The sequence below is a fragment of the Eptatretus burgeri genome, chromosome 17 (assembly GCF_056783735.1).
Source record: "Eptatretus burgeri isolate ZD-2024b chromosome 17, Ebu_testis_v1, whole genome shotgun sequence".
NCBI lineage: Eukaryota > Metazoa > Chordata > Myxini > Myxiniformes > Myxinidae > Eptatretus > Eptatretus burgeri.
Window position 1 is genome coordinate 5666873 of NC_140977.1, and position 23081 is coordinate 5689953.

The 23081-nt window shown below is 44.8% G+C and overlaps 1 protein-coding gene across 4 annotated transcripts in view; it reads right to left on the minus strand.

Annotated features, from left to right (window-relative positions):
- Window positions 1-536: 536 nt before the first annotated feature.
- Window positions 537-23081, minus strand: part of LOC147009165 (uncharacterized) — a 25470-nt gene continuing 2925 nt past the window's right edge. Inside the window, exons 2-4 of one of the 4 annotated variants that reach the window (XR_015052982.1) lie at window positions 18461-18604; window positions 11163-14952; window positions 537-1443 (exon numbers count right to left, since the gene is read on the minus strand). Coding sequence is in view for 3 of the 4 variants with exons in the window: in XM_085862774.1 (XP_085718900.1) it covers window positions 1278-1443; window positions 11163-11247; window positions 18461-18604 (395 nt within the window). In the remaining variant the exon portion in view is untranslated. Of the gene's footprint in view, window positions 1444-2950; window positions 10879-11162; window positions 14953-18460; window positions 18605-23081 lie in introns of those variants that run through there. The other 3 variants (XM_085862774.1, XM_085862776.1, XM_085862775.1) reach the window with 3 other exon arrangements.

Genomic DNA, 23081 nt, shown 5'->3' on the forward strand with positions numbered 1-23081 from the left:
GACCTGAAACCTCTGTTGTGGTCTCTCCGTCCGTGCCACCATTTTGAGACCGTAAAGGTAGGCCGACATCACACAACACAGCAAAACTTTCCCTTTCAATTTCTTTTGATATTGTTGCGAATTCACGCCCGCCGGCGTGCGATCGGCCACGTAACTCGAATCGTGACCGCGTCGCCCACCGGACAGACAATTCAGTCGTGACCCTCCGGGAACTACCGCCAGGAGCCAGTCACGGGTGGGGGTTTAACCTCACCACAACTCAGTCCGCATTCTACCCGCGCGAAATAGGGTCCGATCACCAAATGGTTGATTTACCTAAGTACCCACGCGGATAACATACCGAGTTGTACCACGCCCCAGGTCGACTCCGGACACAAACCGCTTAAGCGGCTCGTTCCGTACTACAGGGATAACCGAGCGGAGTTATCGAGGGCCTTGATGGTTCAGATTAATTACCGGGATGTTGAAACCCACTACAAATCCCTTACGTGATGCAGGATGGAGTCAATTAAAAGAAGGAGACGAAGCAGAGCGGGAACAATTGGACAAGCACATTTATTCCACACCACACGGCAGCACGGAAGGAACGTATAACACAGTAATACACCAAAAGCAATACACAGGAATACAATAAAACCAAAGAAACACACGTATGCGGTGGTAAAGAAACAAAAGCAATGCACGAATGCAGATCTACTACCGAATAGGACTTACACACGGCAACACTTACACAATTTTACTTCACAGACTGGCGCCACCCACAGACATTTACACAAAAACCCCAAAAGAAAAGAAGTCGCGACTTCCCTGGGCGCGTCGTCCAGCCTTGGCGACCGCAGCCTCGAGTCCCTCCGGCGTGGTGCACCGAGCTCGTGCCGCGCGTAGCTCGCGTCGTCCGCCCGACAGCTCGGACAGGGTTTTGGGGAAACTGGACTGGGTTTCGCCGCTATCTCGGTGCGGACGGGGTGGGGAATGGCAGGCACTCCGTCCAGGGACTGCATCGTCTGGCTTGAGAAGCCCTGTGCTCAACTGAACCACGAACAGAACGGACGATGCACACACAGTACCAGTGCCGGATTAAGCCTCGGCTGGCCCTAAGGCACATTTTGAAATTTTAGAGAATGACCTGAAAAATTTAAATTAGATCTCAGGCTCATGGAAATGGACCCCAGACAAAAGATGAACTGATTCAAGAACAAAATATTTAATACAAAAAAAGACAAATATTTAATGTGAAAAGAATTTTTGGCCGGCCCAAAGGCACATGCCTTGTCTGCCTAATGGTTAATCCAGCACTGCACAGTACGATCCTTGCTCCGACAGTCTCGAGGCTCTCCTAGTTTCGAGCTTCTCCCGGTTTTGAGCTTCTCCCAGGGCGATCCGATGTACACACCAAGAGCAAGGACTCTCCACGCCTCGACAACCGACCAAACAAGAGCCCAACTCGAACCGGGACAAGGGAACAAGGGAACAAGGGAACAAGGGAACAACCAATCACACGACTCTTCACACCCACCCTTTTGTAGAGTGGGGCTCCGCCCTTCGCCCCGCCCTGTTTCTGGCTCCACCTCCCTTCTGGAAGCTTCCCAAAAAGGGGCGTGCCCTCTTGTTCCCCCCTCCCCGCGCTGTGCGGGGGACGAGGAAAGTCAGTTTTGGCTCGGGGCCAGGGAATTATTCCCCCAAAATCAGGCCCCCACCTTTTTCACCTTTGACCTCTGGCTCAAATCGCACCTCCCCCATGCCAAAGCGCGGGCGTTTTGGGCGGGAGATATTTAAGCTGCCACTCCGCTCCGTTTCATCCGTCCCGCGGAGATCGTGACCGCACGGTGCTCGTTGAATGGCGAGTGGCGAAGATGTGGTAGCGTAGTTGTGGAAGGTGGCGTCGTGGTGTGAATGGCGTGATTGTTGGCGTCGTGTAGTGAATGGCGTGATCGTTGAGATGTTGGTTGTGGTGATGTTCGTTGTTGTTATTGCACCAAATTAACGACAGCAAAAGAAAAACGACTAACTGAAGAATCGCAGCCCGAATGGATCACATATATTCCCTCGATACAACGGGTTTGGGCTAACTGCACATGAACTTACCGATATATCTCACCTGAGGACCCTTTATAGTGTAATGCGAATTTCCACAGCCGTAACAATATCTTTCCATCTGCTAATTTTATTTGAGGAAAGCAAATTTAAAATGAGTGCGAAAAGTTGACGTCGCAGAAGTTGCATACTCATCCTCTCATTCCATGCACTACGCAAAGGTAATCCCCTGCTCTCCATAATAAATAAATAAATGGTGTTACTTTAATTTTTTACCCGGCGAGGCATAGACAGACAGACAACCAAACACCAGTTTATGTGTATATAGCTGTCACATGTAATTCTTCAACCCTGAGTCTGGGAGGTTGTTGGTTCAAACCCAGTTCGAGTCATAATGAAGATTTAAAAAATTGTCTGTGCTGCTTCCTTGCTTGACATTCAGCACTTAAAGGACAGAAAATGGCCAAACAACGCTGGGAAGACAATGGCAAACTACCAAGTATAACCCTTGCCCAGAAACTACTTTGGAAGCACCGACGCTCTGAGAGTATAGAACATCAAATTAAATCAATGCACCTGTCTGGAGGTGTTTATTCAATTACACATTCAGTTTCAGACTCGTACTGTAACTACCATTTGACACACGTACAATCATCATAGGAGACGTGCTCACACAATCAATTTGCAGTTCACTTCACCGACTTCACTGACATTTCTGGCTAAATGAACTTGGTGAAAATAAGTTAACATACGGCCCTTTTGTACCTGTAGATATGCACAGTGAAAATAAAAATAACATGTCCATGTCTCCAATATGGCCATGGACACAACGAATAGATAAGAGATCAAAGGAAATGATGCATCTTCAATTACATGAAGTTCTCTTTGGTGCATGACGTTCAAAATGTCTGTAAAGATAAGAGCAGACACACCTGTAAATGTGAGGAGTCGTTCTTACTTTACAGAAAAAGATCAGACTTCACAAACCGTTTTGTGAGTATCCATTGAAATAAGAGAGAGAGAGAGAGAGAGAGTACTGAATCTAATTTACTATTAAAGAATCTTACGTGATATTATTAATCTGTTTAATGAGTGCTGAACTCTCCTCTTTTCCCCCAACAAGACATTCCAAAGCAGATATGAGTGAATAGATGGGACAACATAATACACATGTGCCTAGACAGAGAGCGAGGTGAAAACAAGCCCTCAACCACAACTCCAACATTACTGGTTCATGCTTGCTTTGAAAAAACTCCCCCAAGTTCTCCTGGACAATATGGAAGGTTTTCGACATGATCAGATTTTAAATGATTCTCTCTTCTTTGTGGAAATTGGGAAACTTTGCCGTAAAACTCACTCTGCCGTGAAGTTTCTGTTGTGGATTACAAGGTCTCGTGGATTCTAAGATACAGCACAATGCGTAATTTAGGAAGGAAAAGGGCCCAGAACGGTCTGCTGATGCTTTCATTGAGGTTCACAGAAGGTCGTACCGGTTATTGAAAAAGAGCATTCTAAATTCACCTTTCCATATACCGTGTGTGTACTATCATTCAAGCAAATCGTGCAGTACCCCCTCATGTAAATAGATGTGATAATGCGGCCCTTTTATAGCGTATCTATTTATTACACTTGCACAGTGTCGGGAGAGGAGGGAGGGAAGAAATTGGAAATGCCAAAATTGAGAAAAGGAATAGAAGGGAAGAGGATAGGAGTTGCAGGTATCTCTCCATTGTGTACGTATAGGTATGGATTACATTGAAGAAGAAAAAAAAAGAGAATGTAGGATGGTAGGAGAAGGATAGGAGTTAAACAGGGTTTGAGAGAAAGGGGAGGAAGATTGGGAGGGTATAGGAGTATGGGGATAAAATAGAAGGGAAGAAGCAGAGAAAGGAGAGTAGGTAAAGAAAATTTCTGCCATATTGGCAAACAAAATAAATGGATGACTCCAAAAATGAGGAACAGGGTAGCAGAATGTCTGAGTGGATACAGAAGGGATGGGAATATTGGGTGGGATATTAAGGAAACTTGAGAAGGGACTTTTATAAGATACTGGTAGGGATCATTCCTTCCCACGTTGTTTGGTTGTTATTTGGAGATTCCATCCCCCCCCCCCCTACATGTTTTTTCATAAATAAATAAAAAATATTTTATTTGACTTGCAAATATAATGTTTGTTTGGTTCCTGGGCAACAAGAGATAAATATCCTAGATTTTTTTGTATCTATTGCTAAAAGGAGGAAAGAGAGAGAGAGAGAGAGAGAGACAGAGACAGAGACAGAGACAGAGACAGAGACAGAGACAGAGACAGAGACAGAGACAGCTTTTCGACTCTAAATGGATGAGGTGTGTGTGTGTGTGTGTGTGTGTGTGTGTGTGTGTGTGTGTGTGTGTGTGTGTGTGTGTGTGTGTGTGTGTGTGTGTGTGTGTGTGTGTGTGTGTGTGTGTGTGTGTGTGTGTTTGTTTTTACGTCCACTGCAGCTGTTCTCTTGTATCAACAGGAAATGATAGGAACTCGACACCTCTCAATGTCATCCATGGACATTTGTTTCCTCTATTTTCTGGAGTTGATTTGCATTCAGGAACACACCAATTATGGTTAACCATGATGAAATTGCCACTCTTTTGTTTAAATGCTGAAGATTATGTGAAAAAGAAAACTCTCGTATTCTCGAAAACATAAACCACCGAGCCCTTGTTTTTCACTTGATCAGTGATCCTTCGTCAGCCGATTCATCTTTTCATTGAGATGATTTATCCGAGAAACTTTCACACGAGCGTGGATCTTATCCTCACTTGAACAGGGTTCATAAAGTCCTTGAAACTCCTGAATAAATAAAAATAAATAAAATAAAGCTTTTTCCAGTAATGAAAAATCCTTAAAAAATAAAAAAAATAAAAATAAAAATAAAAACTTGCTTCAGTCCTTGAAACTCCTGGAAAAATCGAGAAAATTGCACAAATAGTTCTGCCAAGTTCTGGTCGGAATTGTTAATTCTGCCGGTCTCTTCAAGAGAATACAAAGAGACCCGTTACCAATTTTAACCTAATTCATTGTGAATGTCTGAAAATCATAGACAACAAGAAAAAACAGCAAGCAAAGATTTCAGACCCTCGCCAGGACTTATTTTGTATGGTGTTTGTGTAGTTTTGCGTGGTGTATTTTGTGTGGCGTTTGTGTACTGGTGTGTTACGTAATTGATGAGATAAAAAGAACTGCCACTTTATAACTGCTGGCAGTGATGACTGGGCATCAAGACATCCTGCATTGATGCAACCCCGCTTTGATCGGACACCTGGCCCCAACTCATGACGTTTATTGTTATTCAATGGAATTCAGAATGGGATTGAAATAAATTCAATTCAAATCAGATGGAACACCAAATAGGTGCAGTCCTGTAATGGAGTCATCAGAAGGAACCCGAACAAGCAAAAAGCAAAGATGAAGTCATCAGGAGGAACCTGATATGACTCGCGTTTCAGCTGCTACTCCTCTACCCTCAAACCCAACTGTGGTGTCCAAGGTGCAGCGGAACAGGGAGGGCGAGAGCGTAGCAGTAACTCCGCTTTATTGCGCGTCCGAATGTACATCACTGCCACCCCTAGCGGGCGAGTCATGATATACGAAAACCCAATCACGTGATACAGCACACTCCTCCCCTCGTAAAATGACAATTCTAATGATGAAATGACAATTATAACATGACCAAACAAAACCAATCAACAATCAAAATCCTCCAAGTACCGCGGACGTCTCCTGACCCGCCTCGGACGGGCAGCGACGCCAGACGGCCCAGGCTCAGACGCCTCCCGGCTCGGTCGAGGTGACACCCTCACCGGACTCGCCCCATCCGCAACAACAACCGCCCCCGGCCGACAAGCTAGCTCGTCGTCCTCGGGTAGGACTGAATCAGGTGAACACCTCGCCGACGCCGGCACGCCCGGCCCTGGGGATACGTCCGGCCATGGCGACATCACAGGTGGGGGTCCCACATCACTCGGCACAGGGGGTGGGGGGCGCGACGCTGAACAGCGATCATGCATTTGGTCCACGTGCCGCTTCCACACCTCCCCACCATCAGTCCGCACCATGCAATTCGCCGGCCCCAGTACCACAGAGACCACAGCCGGCACCCATTTGGACCCGTGGAAATAATCGCGCACCATTACCCACTGTCCCACATCAAAACCGTGCAGCAGCGTCGGGCGCGACACCGCCCCACTCACCGACCCTCCAGGTCGCAGCAAATCCAGCCTGGACCGCAATGCCCGTCCATAGAGATGAATGGCAGGAGAATCGCCTCCACCTTTCGAGGGCCTTTCAACAGCCCCTCCGGCGTGATGACGTGCCCGAGGTATTCCAAGCGCTGCTTGAAGAACGCGCACTTGTCTCTGTTCAAGCGCAGGCCGCACGCTTATAGCTTCGTCAGCACTTGGGCAATGTTCGCAAGATGCTCGTCCACCGTTTTCCCCGCAATGAGCACATCGTCCAGGTAGGTTTGAGCGGGCAGGCCAACGCAAACCTGATCCATGGCTTTCTGCCACAAGGCCGGGGCCGAAGCAATTCCAAAACAGAGTCGGGTATATCGATAGAGCCCTTGACAGATGTTGATTGTCAAAAGGTCGCTACTCTCGGGATCCATCGGCAGGTGAAAATATGCATCACGCAGATCAAGCTTCGTGAAGTATCGACTCCCCGCCAATCGTGCATATATTTCATCGATTGACGGCAGTGGATATTGCTCCACGTTGAGCCCCAGGTTAACCGTGGACTTGAAGTCCCCGCACAATCGGACGTCTCCATTCCGTTTCAGCAATGTGACGACCGGGGTGGCCCAATCTGAGTACGACACCCGTTCGATCACTCCACAGGCCTCCAGCCTATCCAGTTCACCCTTGACCTTGTCCCGCAGGGCATACGGCACCGGTCGTGGTTTACAAAAACGAGGAACCACCCCTCCTTCAGGAAGAGCTTTGCCTCCATGCCCTTGAGTTTCCCATGGTCGTCGCAAAACAAGCCTTGATGTCTTTGCAGAATCTTCTCCAACTGATCCTCCCATCGGCTCGGCACGGGTTGCACAAGGTGAATGGCGGCCCAGTCTAGCCTGATGCGGCTCAGCCAGTCTCGGCCGAGGAGAGATGGACCCCTCCCCCGCACGACGTACAACGGAAGCGCGGCGACCTGGCCTTGATACCGCACAGACACGTCTGCCATCCCGATTGGTGTTATCTTCTTGCGGGTGTACGTGAACAGTGTGAGGTCGGACCTGATAAACTTCAGGTCGTTGAGTCTACGTGCGGTCTGTTTGCCGATGATCGACACCGCCGCTCCCGTATCAACCTGAAACGTGATTGGCGTGTTGTTCACTTCGACTTCCACCGTCATCGGGCGCGCCGCCGCAGGGCCAATTGAAAACAGGCCCATCAACGGCTGCCTGTTTTGCCCCGGGTCGCCTCGCACATCGCCGTCCCTGACCTTAACGGTGGCCAACGTCCCTCGGCACACACGCTTCAGATGACCCACCATGTGACAACGTAAACACACAGTGCTTTTAAACGGGCACACACGGCGCAGGTGTCGACCTCCGCATCCCAAACATGTCCGCGGGGTCACCTCGCCGCTCGTGCGGTGACGTCAGGCCCCTACCCGCACCGAAGGACGTGCGTGCATCCCGGGGCGCTCGCGACACCGCGTGGGCCCCCGGGCCATCTGGCATGCTGCGGCCGGTGATGGCCCGAACATCTCAGAGAGTCTGCTCGACAGCTGTAGCAGTGTCGACCGCCGAGGTAAATGTAATGGCTTCACCCTTCAGCCATAGAACCGCCGAAACCATTTTCGCATCTTGCAAACAGAAATAAAATGATCTCTGAGCCGAGCTGGACGCTCCTCTGCCGTGAACTTGCAGGCCACGGAAGAATGCTTCATCCGCGCCACGAAATCAGCGACGCGCTCCCCTGTACCTTTCGCGAGGCGATCGAACTGGTATCGAGCCAGCTGTAATGACTTCTCCGGCGCCATGTGTGCTTTCATCCTCTGCACAATGTCCCGAAACGACAGCGCGTCCCCACTGGGCTTGTCTGGCGCCACCAAATCACTCAGCAGTCGATAATGCTCCGCCGACAGCGAGGCGAGCAAGATCGACTTCTGTCTGCTCTCGTCGCCCACATCATTCGCGTGGAAATAGCACCCCAATTGTTCCGAAAACAATTCGAAGTCGTCTTCGACGAAAACGGGCACCTGTCCGTGCGCCGTGACTCGTTGATCCCATCCTCGTCGCCAACTGTGGTATCCGAGGTGCAGCAGAACATGGAGGGCAAGAGCGTAGCAGTAACTCCGCTTTATTGCGCGTCCGAATATACATCACTGCCACCCCTAGCGGGCGAGTCATGATATACGATATCCCATATAAACCCAATCACGTGATACAGCACACCAACCAGGCACAGCCAAAGTGAGCCTTATTCAAAAAAAATCAAATCAAATAACAACCCAGATTCAAAACAATTGAACAATTCCGGCTGCCAGATCATGTGTCATCAATTATTCATGAATACCTCTGGTATCCGCAAGGTTTGAGGAATATTTGTGTGAAGTTTCCCCTCGATCTGTCCAGCCGTTCTGGAGAATATTTTTTATAGGATTTAGGGTAAATCCAATATGGCTGCCAAACCATGTGACCTATGATGTCATATATGTGAACCTTTTGTTTCTCACGGATCAGCGGTCATACTTGTAAAGTTTTACCTCGATCTGTTCAGCCATTTGAGAGAACATTTTTGTAGGTTTTGAAAAAAACAAAAAAGAATCACATGACCGATGACGTGATCAAATCTTTTTCTGTGGACCTTTTTATCTCAAGATGACCCTCAAAAATTTTCATGCTGATCAGATGTAGTGTTTTACATGTGCAATTATGATGTCATAACGAAGGCACCTATGACGTCATAAAAAAATCACACATTCCCCATGAGCATTAATTGCTTTGTGCTAAGTTTCAATTTTTTTCCTTGGTGCAGAGGTCCAAAGTTTTTCCAACATGGCTGCCACACCACATGACCTATTATGCCATAATTATCAATAAAACATTCTATACGAGTAGTTGCTCCAAGAGTGAATTTTTTTTATCTCGATCCGCCAAGCGGTTGCGGAGAAAAACACTAAAGTTCTGTGCAGACAAACAAACAAACAAACAGACAGACAAACAAACAGACCCAAATGCAATGCCCTCTCCTCTGGTGAGTGTAAAAAAAACAGGGCTCTACCAATCTCCACCAGATTTTGCATATGTGTTAGTAGTAGCCAGGGTCAGGTCAATGGCACAAAAAATAAAAAATAAAATCCCCACACCTATAGGCTCAAAAACCTTTTAATGGCTTTTTAATCGGGGTGGGGTTGTGGGGATGACTGACAAATGTTTTCCTGTACACATGCCACAAGTACGTGGTTTACTGATCCGCTGCTGCAGACATGGGAGATTATTCGCCACAGCACAAATATATTTGAGCAACCTCCCCCATTACCCTGCACTACCCTTCCCCCCAGGCTGATCCCGAAGCGAGCGGGTGTTTCTAGTCATTTAATATTCGATGGGATAACAGAAAACAAACAACGCTTCTTTCTTATTCCTGTGGTTTATTCCAATATCACTTGTTAACATAAAACATTTGTATTAAACGTCCTGAAAACAACTTTTAGTCTCTCCTTAAAATTTGGTCTTTTTGTCCTGGAAAACTTCTTGAAATTTGGTCTTTTTATCCTGGAAAACTCCTTGAAATTTGGTCTTTTTGTCTTGGAAAAATCACTTGAAATTTTGGCTTCCAAGCTGTTGGAAGCTTCCAAACTGATGCTACACTCATCCCCCCCCACCCAACCCCTTGCAACTCGTCTAAAATCACGATTTTCTCTGCAAATGTCATAACCTTTTGGGGTTTCTTCACTCCACTACCATTTGGGGAGGCTTCATGTTTCGGTGCCATACTGTGTTTTTAAGGGTACAGAATATGGCTAAATAACGTTGAGTTAAAGAAATCTCCTGGCCACAAGCTCACTCGACCATGGGACTCTGCAGACTGAAGACAGCGTGGGTGGTAGAAGATGGCAGGAGACGTCATGTCTGAGCATGACATGGTCACAGTGCAACATTCAAACCAGCATATAATGAAGTTTATGAGCGCTGAGGAAATAACGGTTGTATTTGTTCCCACATGTATAAACAAATCTACATTGTGAAGACCCGCATTGGATGAGGATTTACTGTATTTATAGTCGACATTGAGCAACGCGATAGGGCATCAGTATGACACGTTCTCCCCAGCACTCTTCTTGTGCATGAGGGTCACCATACCACATGGAATCTGGAAACCTTCAAGAGGTCGCGAACTGACAGATAGTCTTGCACCTGAATTACATCGTCAAAATAAAAACCAAAATGATTATTCTTTTGGTATTTATTTTATGATGTAAATCAGGTGTAATTCAGCATGCTGTCACGAGCTGATATTGAATTTAATCTCTCCTTGATTCTGTGACATGAGGCCAATGCACAAGGTCTGTTGCTTTCACATCACACACTGGTTGGTGGTCTCTGTGTTTTTACTGCCTCTTCTGTTTTAACTCCTCTTGCTCTTTCAATCCTTTCAACTCCATGATATTCATTCATAGAAAGAGCAGGGACTACCAGACCATTTGTTTTGGCATCCATAACTATAATGTGGTCAGAATTGTATGGACTGTATGTTCGAGTAGGTTAGAATTACTATTGTATTAGGGATCTGACAGGGGTAAGTTGTATGCAATCTGTAAAGTCCCATCCTCGACACCACGGCTGGACTCATCCACGAATCAAACTGCGAATCGAAAAAAAGCATTCATCAATGAAAACAACACTCGGTGGAGCGCATACCTCCGCCAAGCTGAACAGTTTACATTTTGTATCCCACTGATAGGCCGGATCTGCATCGGGACCTTAACCGAAATCTAATCGGCTTGTTCTTGTCTCCTACCCAACTCAACCACCAAGTTCTAATATACTGTCCACAACAAATTTGAGATATTGTGCTATATATCATTTTTGGCCTCATCTCTCAATCGTAACGAATCACCGAAAAAGTAATAGAATCCAGATATTCACCAAAATCCAATCAATTCGTCCTTGTCATTCACCAAACCTCTCCACCAAGTTCCGTCCGAATCCGTCCATACCATTTTGAGATATCCTGCTCACAGCCAGACAAACAGACAAACAGGGGTGAAAACATCCACCTTCGGTGGTGGAGGTAAAAAGAAGGAATGTCCATGTAAACATTTGAGGAACAAAGTTGATCAACTAATCCGACAAGCAAAGGAAACCGATTACGCAACTCGTGTTCAGAATTTGAAGAAGTTAACCCCAGGAGAATGGTTCTAACACATCCGGGTGATGACTGGCCACACTCCTCCGAGGAATATTACTGCTCCTGATAATGACCCAAATGACCATAAGGCTATTGCAGATGCTGTGTGTGGTCGCTTCATATCCATTAGTCACGATCTGCCGCCCCTCAACAGGTCTTTCCTTCAAAACTCACAGCGTGTGCATAATGTTGAGCCATGTGACATCTCCTTTGAACTCAAATAATCAAGTCGCGGAAGTCTTGCGGACCTGATGTAATCTCCGCTAGGTTTATGCGACTTCTACACAATAAAAGGAGCCATGTGTGCGTCCATCCGTTCAGGTTCCACCCATTGCTTAGAAAGTTCACCTGACTCCATACACAATTTTGATACGAGGGCCACCATGTTGGTGTTTCCTGCTTTGCAAAGTCAAAGACATCTTCGGAGCTGTCATATTCACGTTCCACCATGCACTCTCTCAACCAGAGCTCTCACCGTACAGTTTATGCAGGTCCTTGCTATCGTTTCCGACTATTCTATTGATACTATGAAAGGCACCGTGCGTGACACTTTATTTTAAAGAGTTCCTGCTGTTGTGGAGTGATAAAAATGGTAATGGGTGAGAAAGGGTACGCTGTCACTGTAGGGTGGCCAAGGCAATCACCCTATCACTGTAGGGGGTGACACAATTATCATGCGGGTAATGTGCTAGACTGCTAGTGCTTATGAAATTTCCAGTCCACCGACTCATGTTATCAACACTTCATACCATGAGCAGAAAGTACCCTCTCAGTGGAAATCCACTCATGTGGTCCCACTTCCTAAGTCTTCACCACCAATTCTTGATAATCTCAATCCTATTGCATTAACAGACCACTTCACGAAGACAGCTGAACACTTCATAACTTAACATGACGAGAAGTCAACTTTATTGAGCACAGTTCGGAAATCTTCAGGTTTCCACCATGCACTGAAAAGTGGAAGTCATGAACATGTTGCACAAACACGCAGACAGAGCAGGATCAATATCAATTGTGCTCCTCACTGACTTCTCAAAAGCTTTCGGTCTTGTTGATCATTCTGTCGCCGTTACAAAAAAAAATCAATATTGGTGTGGCTTCTTCCCATGTGGCTTGGATCGCAGATTATCTTTGCAATCATCATCAGAGTGTGATCAACAAAGGGAAATTGTCTGACCCAGGTGTAGTTAACTCAGGTGTGCCCCAGTGAACCAAACGAGGACCTGTTGGATACCTATTAATGATTAACGACACAGCCGGGTGTGACGGCACCAGAAGCGAAGCTAATAGTACGGTGCACCAAGAGGTGAAACGGAGTCCTCTCGAAATCTCAAAAATAACCATCTTCTGTTTTTATAGGAACACATTTCAAGGAAAAGGTTTTGTTGTATTCATACATTTGTTTCCAGGGCTCTTTTCAGGATTGTTACTGATGCCCAGGCACCCTCCAATTGTAATTTTTTTGTTGAAAAAAATTCTCAACATGGTCAAACTTTCATTGAGGTTAGGTTTTATGACTCCCTTTGATCCAAAATATCTACACTCCTCAGCGTTAAGGTTATTTTAACTTCATTTTTTCAGATTCTGGAGCTTGACATTTTTCAAAACACTGCATTTGTTGTGTTAAGGTTGCTGGGAGCTCACACCGAGCTCAGCAATACTATCCTTTCCTTGTTGTATTTGAGTACCGCATCCACTTGCATTGCCTCGTTTCCTCTGTTCATGCTTGATGGGGTGGAAAGGTCCTACGTGAATACCATGTCCTTCTTTTCCACGACTGCTCTTGGTTCGAGCTCCCATGGTTTTTCTGACACCGAGATCGTGAAGTTTTTGCAGATGTGCCAGTGGATTACTCTGCATACGTTGTTGTGCTTTTGTGTGTACAGAGATTCTGACATGAGTTTTTTTGATGTTGATAAAAATGTGACGAATCACTAAATGCCTTGGAGCATACAGAACACTTGTATGGCTTTTCCCTCATGTGTATTCTTCGATGTCGATGTAAAGTTGATGAACAAATGAATCTTTTGTTGCAAGCAGAACATTTGTAGGGCTTTGCCCCCGTATGTATTCTTTGATGTCTGTATAAATTTGATGAAAAAGTGAATGCCTTGCTACACACAGAACACTCGTATATTCTCTCCCCAGTATGCAATCTTTGATGTCGATGTAAAGTTGATGAACAAATAAATAATTTGCTACAAACAGAACACTTGTAGGGTTTCTCCTGTTGGTTGTAATCTCCATCTGTGTGTATTCTTTGATGTGTATACAAAGTTCCTGAATGAACAAATTCCTTGCTGCAAAGAGAGCACTTGTATGGCTTTTCTCCCGTGTGTATTCTTTGATGAATCTTCAAATTTGAGAGATAAGCAAATGCCATTTTACATACAGTGCACTTGGAAGGCTTATCTCGTGTGTGGATTCTTTGGTGCTGCTTCAACTTTGACTGATAAATAAATGCCTTGGTGCACATAGAACACTTGTAGGGCTTCTCTCCTGTGTGTATTTTTTTATGCTGATATAAAGATGATGAAGAAGCAAACATCTTGATACAAAGAGAACACTTGAAGGCCTTCTCTCCTGTGTGGATCTTTTCATGTGTATACAAATATGAAGAACGAGCAAAAGCCTTTCTGCACACAGAGCACTTAAAAGGTTTCTCTCCGGTGTGTATTGTCTGATGGGTTCTCAAGCGTGAGGCATGAGCAAACGCCTTGCTGCACAAAGAACACTTGAAAGGAGCCTCTCTCTTCTCTCCCGTGTGTATTCTTTGATGTCTTTTCAAACGTGAAGCAACAGTAAACGCCTTGCTGCACAAAGAACACGTGAAAGCCTTCTCTCTCTTCTCTCCCATGTGTATTATTTGATGTGTTTTCAGACATGAAGCAAGAGCAAACACCTTGCTACACAGAGAACACTGGAAGGGCCTCTCTCCAGAATGTATTTTTTGATGTCTCCACAAATTTGATGAACAAGCAAAACTCTTCTGGCATTCAGAACATGTGTAGGGCTTCTCTCCGGTGTGTATTCTTTGATGCTGCTTCAACTTGGAGAGATCAATAAAAGCCTTCATGCATTCAGAACACTGGTAGCGTTTCTCTCCTGTGTGTATCTTTTGATGTGTTTGTAAAGATGATGAACGAGCAAAATCCTTGCCACATACAGGACATTTATAAGGCTTCTCTCCTGTGTGTTTTACTTTATGACATTTCAAAGATGATAACCGAGTAAATTCCTTGCTACACACACTACACTTGTATGGCATCTCACGCTTGTGTAACGTTTGACATCTCTTTAAAGATTTTAATGAACTAAACGTTTTCTTGCAAATGGAACATTTGTGCGGCTTCTCATTCCTTTCGGTTTTCTTGAATGTCGTAATACAATTGTTGTTCTTGGTTAGAACACGGCTATGTTTGTTGACTTCCTGACGAGAAGTCTGTGTCATGTTCTGATTGAAAGAAACTTCTGTGTCAAACAACTGGGAACTTGACTTGGAACAAGAAACCATTTTCATTTGATTCTCTGCAAAAACAATTAAAAAGAAGGATCAATAAATCACAATGGCTGTGAAATACGCAACATAAAAGAAACGCATAATGCATTCTATTTTGAGGAAAATGTGATCCTATATCTGTGAATCATCTTTCACAAGGCGGAAGCTACAGACGAAGCATTCCATGAAAGACAGAAATGAAAACCTTTCTAAAAACCAACTTGGTTGTTCTAACTGTGTGCTTTCACTGGTTGACATAAAAGACTCAAAGTCATCATTCGCAAAAAAGACCAGTGTGTGCCAGAGATAAGTGCATGATCCGCCACGTGACAGGACGAAACACAGCTTGGATTATTCACCACCAGAGACTCAGCCCAATGAAGGGCCTGGAAAGGTATGAGAGAGAAAGAGAAACATTGGCTCTTCAATCTTTATGACAAAACATTGCAAACTAAAAAGAATCTCAAAATGCAAAGCCCATCCGTGTCCGCTTTGTACTCAAACTAAACTTGAAGAAAACGACAGTTAAAATAAATAAATAAATAATTGCACATTTCATGAATGTGTTTTCCACAATCTCATCGTTAAGGTTTCATTGAAGATTTGATGACAAAAGCACAATTGGTAAAAATGTTACGGCCTGGACATTCACACTGAATCTCAACATGGTAAACAAGGATTTTGATTAAAACATCGGTCGCTGGTCTACCACTTCACCGATGACATCATCCTTACAATCCTTTATTCCCCAATGGCAGTAGAATGAGTTGTGCCAAGTTTCAAAATTTACTGATTAGTGATTTCAGAGATGTAATGTTTTCATTTTTTGCGTTTAATCCAAGATGGCTGCCATACCACATGACCTATGACGTCACAATAATCATTAAAATATTCTCCATTGGGGGGGGGAGGGGGAGGAGAAAAAATAAAATAAATCGCTCCTACCCTGAAAATTTTGTATCAATCGGACAAGTAGTTGCTGAGAAAAAAAAAGGAATATTAAAAAATAAGAGCAAAACATTTTTTTTTTTAATAGCCAACAAAGGGTCGAAGAATAACAATAATAATCCAGTAATTATAATGACAAATATTTCAACAAAATTATGAATTTGTCTTGTCCATATTCTCATAACAAAGCTTTGTTGAAATTGTGATGACAAAAGCTCAAATGGTAAAACAGTGACGGCCCGGACAGACACACAAAAGCGATTGCAAAAACACCGTCTTGCGTTGCGTGGGGGATAGGCTAATTAAACAAAAACACAAGTTTTACCTTTTAAATTTATTACAAAACAGCGAGGTGTGCGAGGGTAAGAACATTACCTACTCACATGTACTCTGTCGTACATAGAAACCACAAGACTTAGCTCGGGATGATGCTGTTAGAGGGGGAGGGTGCAATGGAAGGGTGAGCAAAGGCGGGGAAGGGTGAGCAGTGAGCGGGGAAGGCGATTCAGCGATTGGAAAAGCAGCATTAGTTTTACGATGAAGTCGCCTGCAGCATTGCTACAATGGAGAAGGGTAACACAATCCTGAACCACATTACCTTGAACCCCCATTTTTCCTGCTTGGAGAGGAAGGTACGAGGTATGACATCCTCTTCCAGAATAATCCTGTCTCGTCAGTGCTCAAAACCTGCTCCGGCATAAATTTCTTCGCCTCGATTAGTTTCATTCGCCACGGTTGAAAATGAAGCGTGAGAATGGGGGTTCGAGTACAGTGTCAGGAATTAAGGATGTGGGAATGGCGGTTCGAGTCCGGGTGTTGGAAATTAAGGGTTTTGGAATGGGTTTTTGAGAACAGGGGTCGGAAATTAAGGGTTTTTGGAATGGGTGTTTGAGAACAGGGGTTGGAAATTAAGGGTTTTGGAATGATGTTCGAGTACAGAGTTGGAAAATGAAGGTTTGGGAATGAGGTTTGAAGGATAACGAAGGTTTGGGAATGAGGTTTGAGGGAAAATGAAAGTTTAGGAATGATGAAGAGAACAATGGGGAAGGTTCTATCTACAACCATTGACCATGTAATGGTGGCTTGTACAGATGCCGCATTTTCACCTCGAGCCAACCGATCTCACAACTCGATCTTTTCGCCCAACATCATAATCTTCCTCTGCCTTTTGGCACAACTAACGTTGTCCATCGCTTTTTAGTTGGGCTCATTAAAAACGGTGCATGAGAAACAACACAAGGCTTGCAGTGGGAGGTAATCGTACACGCACAGGACGCAAACGATGATCGGTCTCAGTTCCAAAACTGCGATTGGTCAAAATGAAATCCCACAAGAAAGAAATCGGCACACAATAGGTTTCCCGCGATTGGTTGAAGTCCGCGATATTTGAGGGTTTACTGTGCTGTGTGCATTGCAGCAGCGGTGCTCATTGAAGAGAAAGTAACAGGAAAATGCCGCAAGAGAATAGACTATGCCCCACAAACAGAAACCAGATACCGCCATGGAAACGACACAACTTCATGAGATACAACAATTCATGAGAGGAACCAAAAGGCCAAAGCGAAAGAAGAGAATCCAAAAAAACAACAACAGGAAACATATAAAATTGAAGACAAAGACCAAGAGTTAATGGGTATTAAAAACAAACTCAAAATATGTCGAGATAAGTCGAGATAATCTAGAAGTTGAAGAGCGCCGCCAATGTACCAGTGATAGTTGGAACAATGGGAGTGACAAAGAAGAACATCATTGAGATATTTAAAAAAAAAACATCCTGCGGAATATTACTACAAACAAACTACAATTGGAAGCTGTCCAGGGTTCAGACATTATCCTGAAAACAACCGTCGAAACAATACTTTGAAAACAACAAAATTTCACAACTTGGTCCATCAATCGTGATCCCATCAAAATGAAGGTGGATACTTCGAGCACCCACTGGACTGCACAATGTCTCTTACTTTTAAGAGGACAGGCACATCCCTCAATGTTAATGGGATGGCACCACAGATAAGATAAATATGCAATTAAATTAATCTAAACATGTACACTGGATCCTTTAATTTCCTACTTAAACCAAATACATAGTCCTTCAATGCATAGTCAGTTTCACAAGTATGCACACACACAAAAAAAAAAATTCACTCGAGCATAAGACTTTGCTTGTTGAAGGATCGTGAATGGATGACAATTAACTTTTTTTAGCGTTATGCAATGATCATGAACCTTTGGTTTTCAATGTCTTGATATCAGGATTTTCAAACTTGAACTTATCCTCCAAAACTCAACAAACCTTGAAGTTTTAATAACTGATGACAGTCTGGATCAATGAAACAGTCTTAAAACTTTAAATTTTAGTTTTACCAATAACTTTAGTTCCTATTCATTGCGAATAAACAAACATAAAAACAAAGTACATAAAATGTGCTCAGAACTTTAAATGCAACAGATGTCCTTATTATAGAAACAGGCTTGAATGGGTGCACACTGTTGTACAAACGAATCCATCCTTCGATATGATGTAGAATTTAAGCATTTCATCACTGCAAGAAGAGCAGTGCTGTGTGTTCTGTGCGTTGCTCTGTTTACCTTCAAGAAGCTGAGGAGTATTCTTCGGCTGCTGGTGAGTAGAGTCACAGGGTTCCTGCTTTACACACTCATTGCTCAAGGCATCTTGGGAACTCTGATACAAGTCACTTTGAAAATTTTCTTTCTTCACTGGATGAACTTTACCTGCAAACAATGTGATCTCATGTCATTTAAAGAAAGAGACAAAATGATTTTTTAAATATTTTTTTGGAAATGATTTCGAAATGACATGGTCAAACCTACAACACCATAAAGAACAGAATGAAGACGTTTGGCAATTAAAATGTTGTTCTGCTTTAACTGCAAAATGCACTTTATATTTCAACTAACATTGAGCCATAAAAAAAGGAATGAAAATCTGTATTATTTTTTTTTCTTAATTTTAATCCAGATTTTGAGACATTTCAGTAATCACAACAAAAGCAAGAATATATATATATATATATATATATATTGTTGTGGGCCAGGGTCCGGTGTGGCGAGAACGACCTCGAGGTGGGGGAAGTTATGTCATCTCCCACCAGACTCCTGGAATTTTAGGCCATCGCTCACGGATAATTGCGTGACGCGGCGGGTCGTTGAACCGACCGTGGACGCCAATATTTCAACCGCGTGGCATCGGGTCTTCTTGTCTAGAATCAGTTTACCGAATTAACCACGCGGTTTTGACTACAGGGGAACCACGTCCTCGGTACGCCTTGCCCGAACCGGGTCACGCTACCAACTACGGTAGCGTACCAACTACCAACTCCGGATCGGATGCAGCCGAGCGGAACTACCAAGGACGTACCAGCTAGAATGAACCGATTATCGGGGATAAAGACCCGGCTTAAACTCAGATCTGAACCATGCTCGACCAATGAATAAAAAGACAAAAACGAACTGGGAACATTTCTACAATAATTTATTTACAATCAACTTACAAAAGGACACAGAGTAGACTTACGCGGGAATAAAACAAGCAAGATTTACAATGATCAAATAAAAACACTTATGCAACTCTACTTAAAGACGGCGCCACACACTCAGACGAAAATAAACCCAGATGTATGGCAAAGGACCCCCGCAGCCAGAGAGGGAGGTGAGCTGAGGTCACAGTTCTTTTGGGTACCTGAACGTTGGAGGGAAGGAATGCTCCATCAAGGCACCTGTCAATGGTCGTGCAGCTCGGTGCACGGCCGCACGCGTGGAGACAGTGTCTGTGAAAGAGCCCGGGTCGAGTAGAGCGGAGTCCGAGGTGAGAATCAGGGCTGCAGACAGGACCCAATGAGAGACCCGGTCAAGGTCGGGTCGAGGTCTTCCCAGCTCTCTCACACTCAATACGAACGACTCCCAAAGAGCGCAACCACTCGACGACCTTCCTCCTTTCTTTCGCTACCAGCTGACGAACTGTCTCACTCCAACGCTTCTCACTCCAACGCTCCTCACTCCAACGCTCTCCGCTCTCAGGGTTGCTTCATAATTTATCGATCTCCCTCAGCGGAGAGGGGCCTTGGTGAAGCTGACGTCACTGTCCGCCCTGATTGGACGGGGCTTCCATGGGTCCGCCCTTTCTGGGCAGGGAGTTCGGCCATACCGGGAAGCCCGCCCACTCCACGCGTGTCTGGATTCGCCAAAAAGGTACTGCACAAAGATTTTGCCTCCGAAAGGCGAGAAGAAGGTACTGTGGTTCAAAATAAAAGGGAAGAAATGATTCATACACCTTACTAAAAGCCATCGCAAAGCACCCCCAATGTCTTCCCACTACATACAAGGTAGGGATCTATCTACACATATACTGAATGGAATAACTAACTTCGGGACAACTGTATGTCTGTTTGCATATGGTTCCGAGAACCGTAACAATATATATATATATATATATATACATATACATATACATATACACATACATATATATATATATATATATATATATATATATATATATATATACACATATATATGTATATATACATATATATATACATATATATATATATATATATACATACATATATGACGGGAAGAATTGAAATGAGTCACGGACGAAGGTTCTGGTGATCTTAATCGTGACAAGCATTCGGCCAAATAGGCCTTTCTAGGTCTTCCTCAACGAGAGCGAACGTACAATGTATAGTGTATATGTGTATATGTGTGTATCTATCTCGCAGGGTATGCTTATACATTGAAAGCAATAACGAACCGTGCTTCCCTGTTGTCTCGGGTCGCTCACCTGCATTTGTTTTTTTCCATTTACGGATGCTTTTCGATGATTCTGTGATTTTTTTCTGGTGTATTGGCTTCGATGTCCATCGGCATGCAAAATTACAGCTTTCTACATCACCCAGAAGGTATCGATCTTTAATATCAGTGAGTGAGTGAGTGAGTCAGTCAGTGGTTAGAAAGAGCTTTATACATTACTAGCAGGGTGTGCTTACACATTATGTAAGCATACGAACCATACTTCCCCATTGTCTCCGGTAGCTGAACTGCATTTGATTTTTCATTTATTTAAATGTTCATTTCCAGATGCTTTCTGACGGTGCTGTAATTTTTCCTGGTATATCGACTTCGATGTCTGTGTGAAGCCAAGGAAGAGCTCTTTACACACGAGCCACACGAAGGTACCAATATGAAGGGAAGAATCGTTACGAGCAAAACTCCACGATAAAGGTTGCCCTTTTCAGCACAACACCAGGCACAGAAGATCACCATAGAATGGAATGCGTTTGATAGACACCAACAAATGGCGGTCGTTCGCGTCCAAAACGCCAAGCAGGCGGATCTTCAGCGAGGAAGGAAAAGACGTCCGAGGTGTTTGGAATCCGAGTCGATCCTTCATTACACCCACGACCAAACAACCCTCTCATCTCTCTTCCAGTTGCACCCGGTTCCGGAAAAGCCCCGATGAACCTGAGCTCGAGCATATTTACATATTGTAACATGAAAATAATGCCGCTACAGATCGCAATGGCACGCAAGTTCTTCTCCTCGACCTATTGTGAGACCATTGAAGAAGAATTCTCCTGAAGGATAAATAGTAAGTCCCGTCTCAGTGATAACTCGAGCAGTCTTCTCCAGTTAATATAAATCACCGACGAGGGATGAATGAACGTCACAGCCTTCCATTCCGATCGGGGAAACCCCGCCTTTTCCTTTTCCCTTTAACAATTTCCTCTGTCTAACTATAAACTCAATCTCTCTATATTTTCATTCCAATCACAAATTAATACGACACCATTAATTTAACAAAACAAAATGTTTACAAACACTCATGATGTAAATGAACACAAATGCCATTCCAACATGATAACCTGAACAAACAAATCTGCCGGTGAGGATAGGCAGACACGCAACACCGACGTGTACACACACGATCTCCTGCCTGGCAGACATCTAATCACGGTAATGCACTTGCAAGCTTTTGCACCCGGCTAACTTCTACAAAAATAGCTCATAATAGTGTTGCGGAAATGGCCCTTAGTGTGTTATTAAATATAGGATTCACCCAGAACCCCCATTAAATGCATGTTTAGCCAGGTTGTTCGGTAAATGGACGCTACATGTGTGTCGGGAGGTGTAAGAGGCTATTCATTGTTCGTACATTGGTGGTGGACTGAGAGGTTCTTCTTCTTCCTTCCTCTCTCCGGACAATAGTCCCCGCCCAGCGCACCAAGGGGGGGGGGGGGTGGCCGAGAGAAGGAAGTGAAACTGAAGGGAGGAGCCAGTCGGCTTTGATGCGAGCGAGTGCCGGGAAGGCGGTGGTGAAACTGAGCACCGAGGTGGCGCGATGGGTTTTTCGTGAAGAGCGAGCCGAAAGAAAGGCAAGGAAGGGACTGCAAGAGATCTGTCTGCCATCAGCTGGAGGAGAAACTCACGGTGCGTGTGGCCGGCGATCTGTAAGAGAGGAACGGCCTGAACCTGAGGGTCGAGTCTGCCATCGGCTGAGAAAGAGGAAGTGAAACTGCAGTGGACAGTGAGGAGAGCGAGTGCTGGGAACGCGGTGGTGAAACTGAGCGCGTCGAGTCTGCCATTTTGGCAGTGGGAGAGGCCACCTGCACGTTGAGTCGGGCGATCGACTTTGTGGAGGAGTGGTTTTGGCCAGCGGTGCCTCCTCGGCCACGGACCCAGCCTGCGGAGCCCAACACCTCGATTTGGCCTTGTCTGGTGAACAGGCCAGGCCTGGACTTGTATACTGGACCTTGTGAGAAACCAGCTGAAACCCACCATCGATCTGATGGTCTTGTGCCGTCGACATTACGCGGGGTCAGAACGCGCTGAGGCTGCGTGCGCAAGCGGTGCCTTGAGAAGAAAAAGGACGACGCCATTTTGCCATGCGGCGTGTTTGAGCTTGGGTGCTCAAATCCGTGGACATCGGCTTGTCACGAATCGCATTCGGGCCCTTGACACGTTTTCCTCTCGTCCATGAAGCATCACCAAGTACTCTGTGTCTTGTCTGCATGCTGTCCATGTCTTGTCTGCATGTTGTCTAAGGTTTATCTCGTTAGGGTCCCCTTCAAAACCCGTAATCCGTAGCTCCCTAGTTAAGAACGGGTTAGAGATTGATTATAACATTGTCGTGCATGCTTGCTTGTGTCGTGTTCCCCGATGTGTCCCCAATAAATCTGGCTGATTCGTA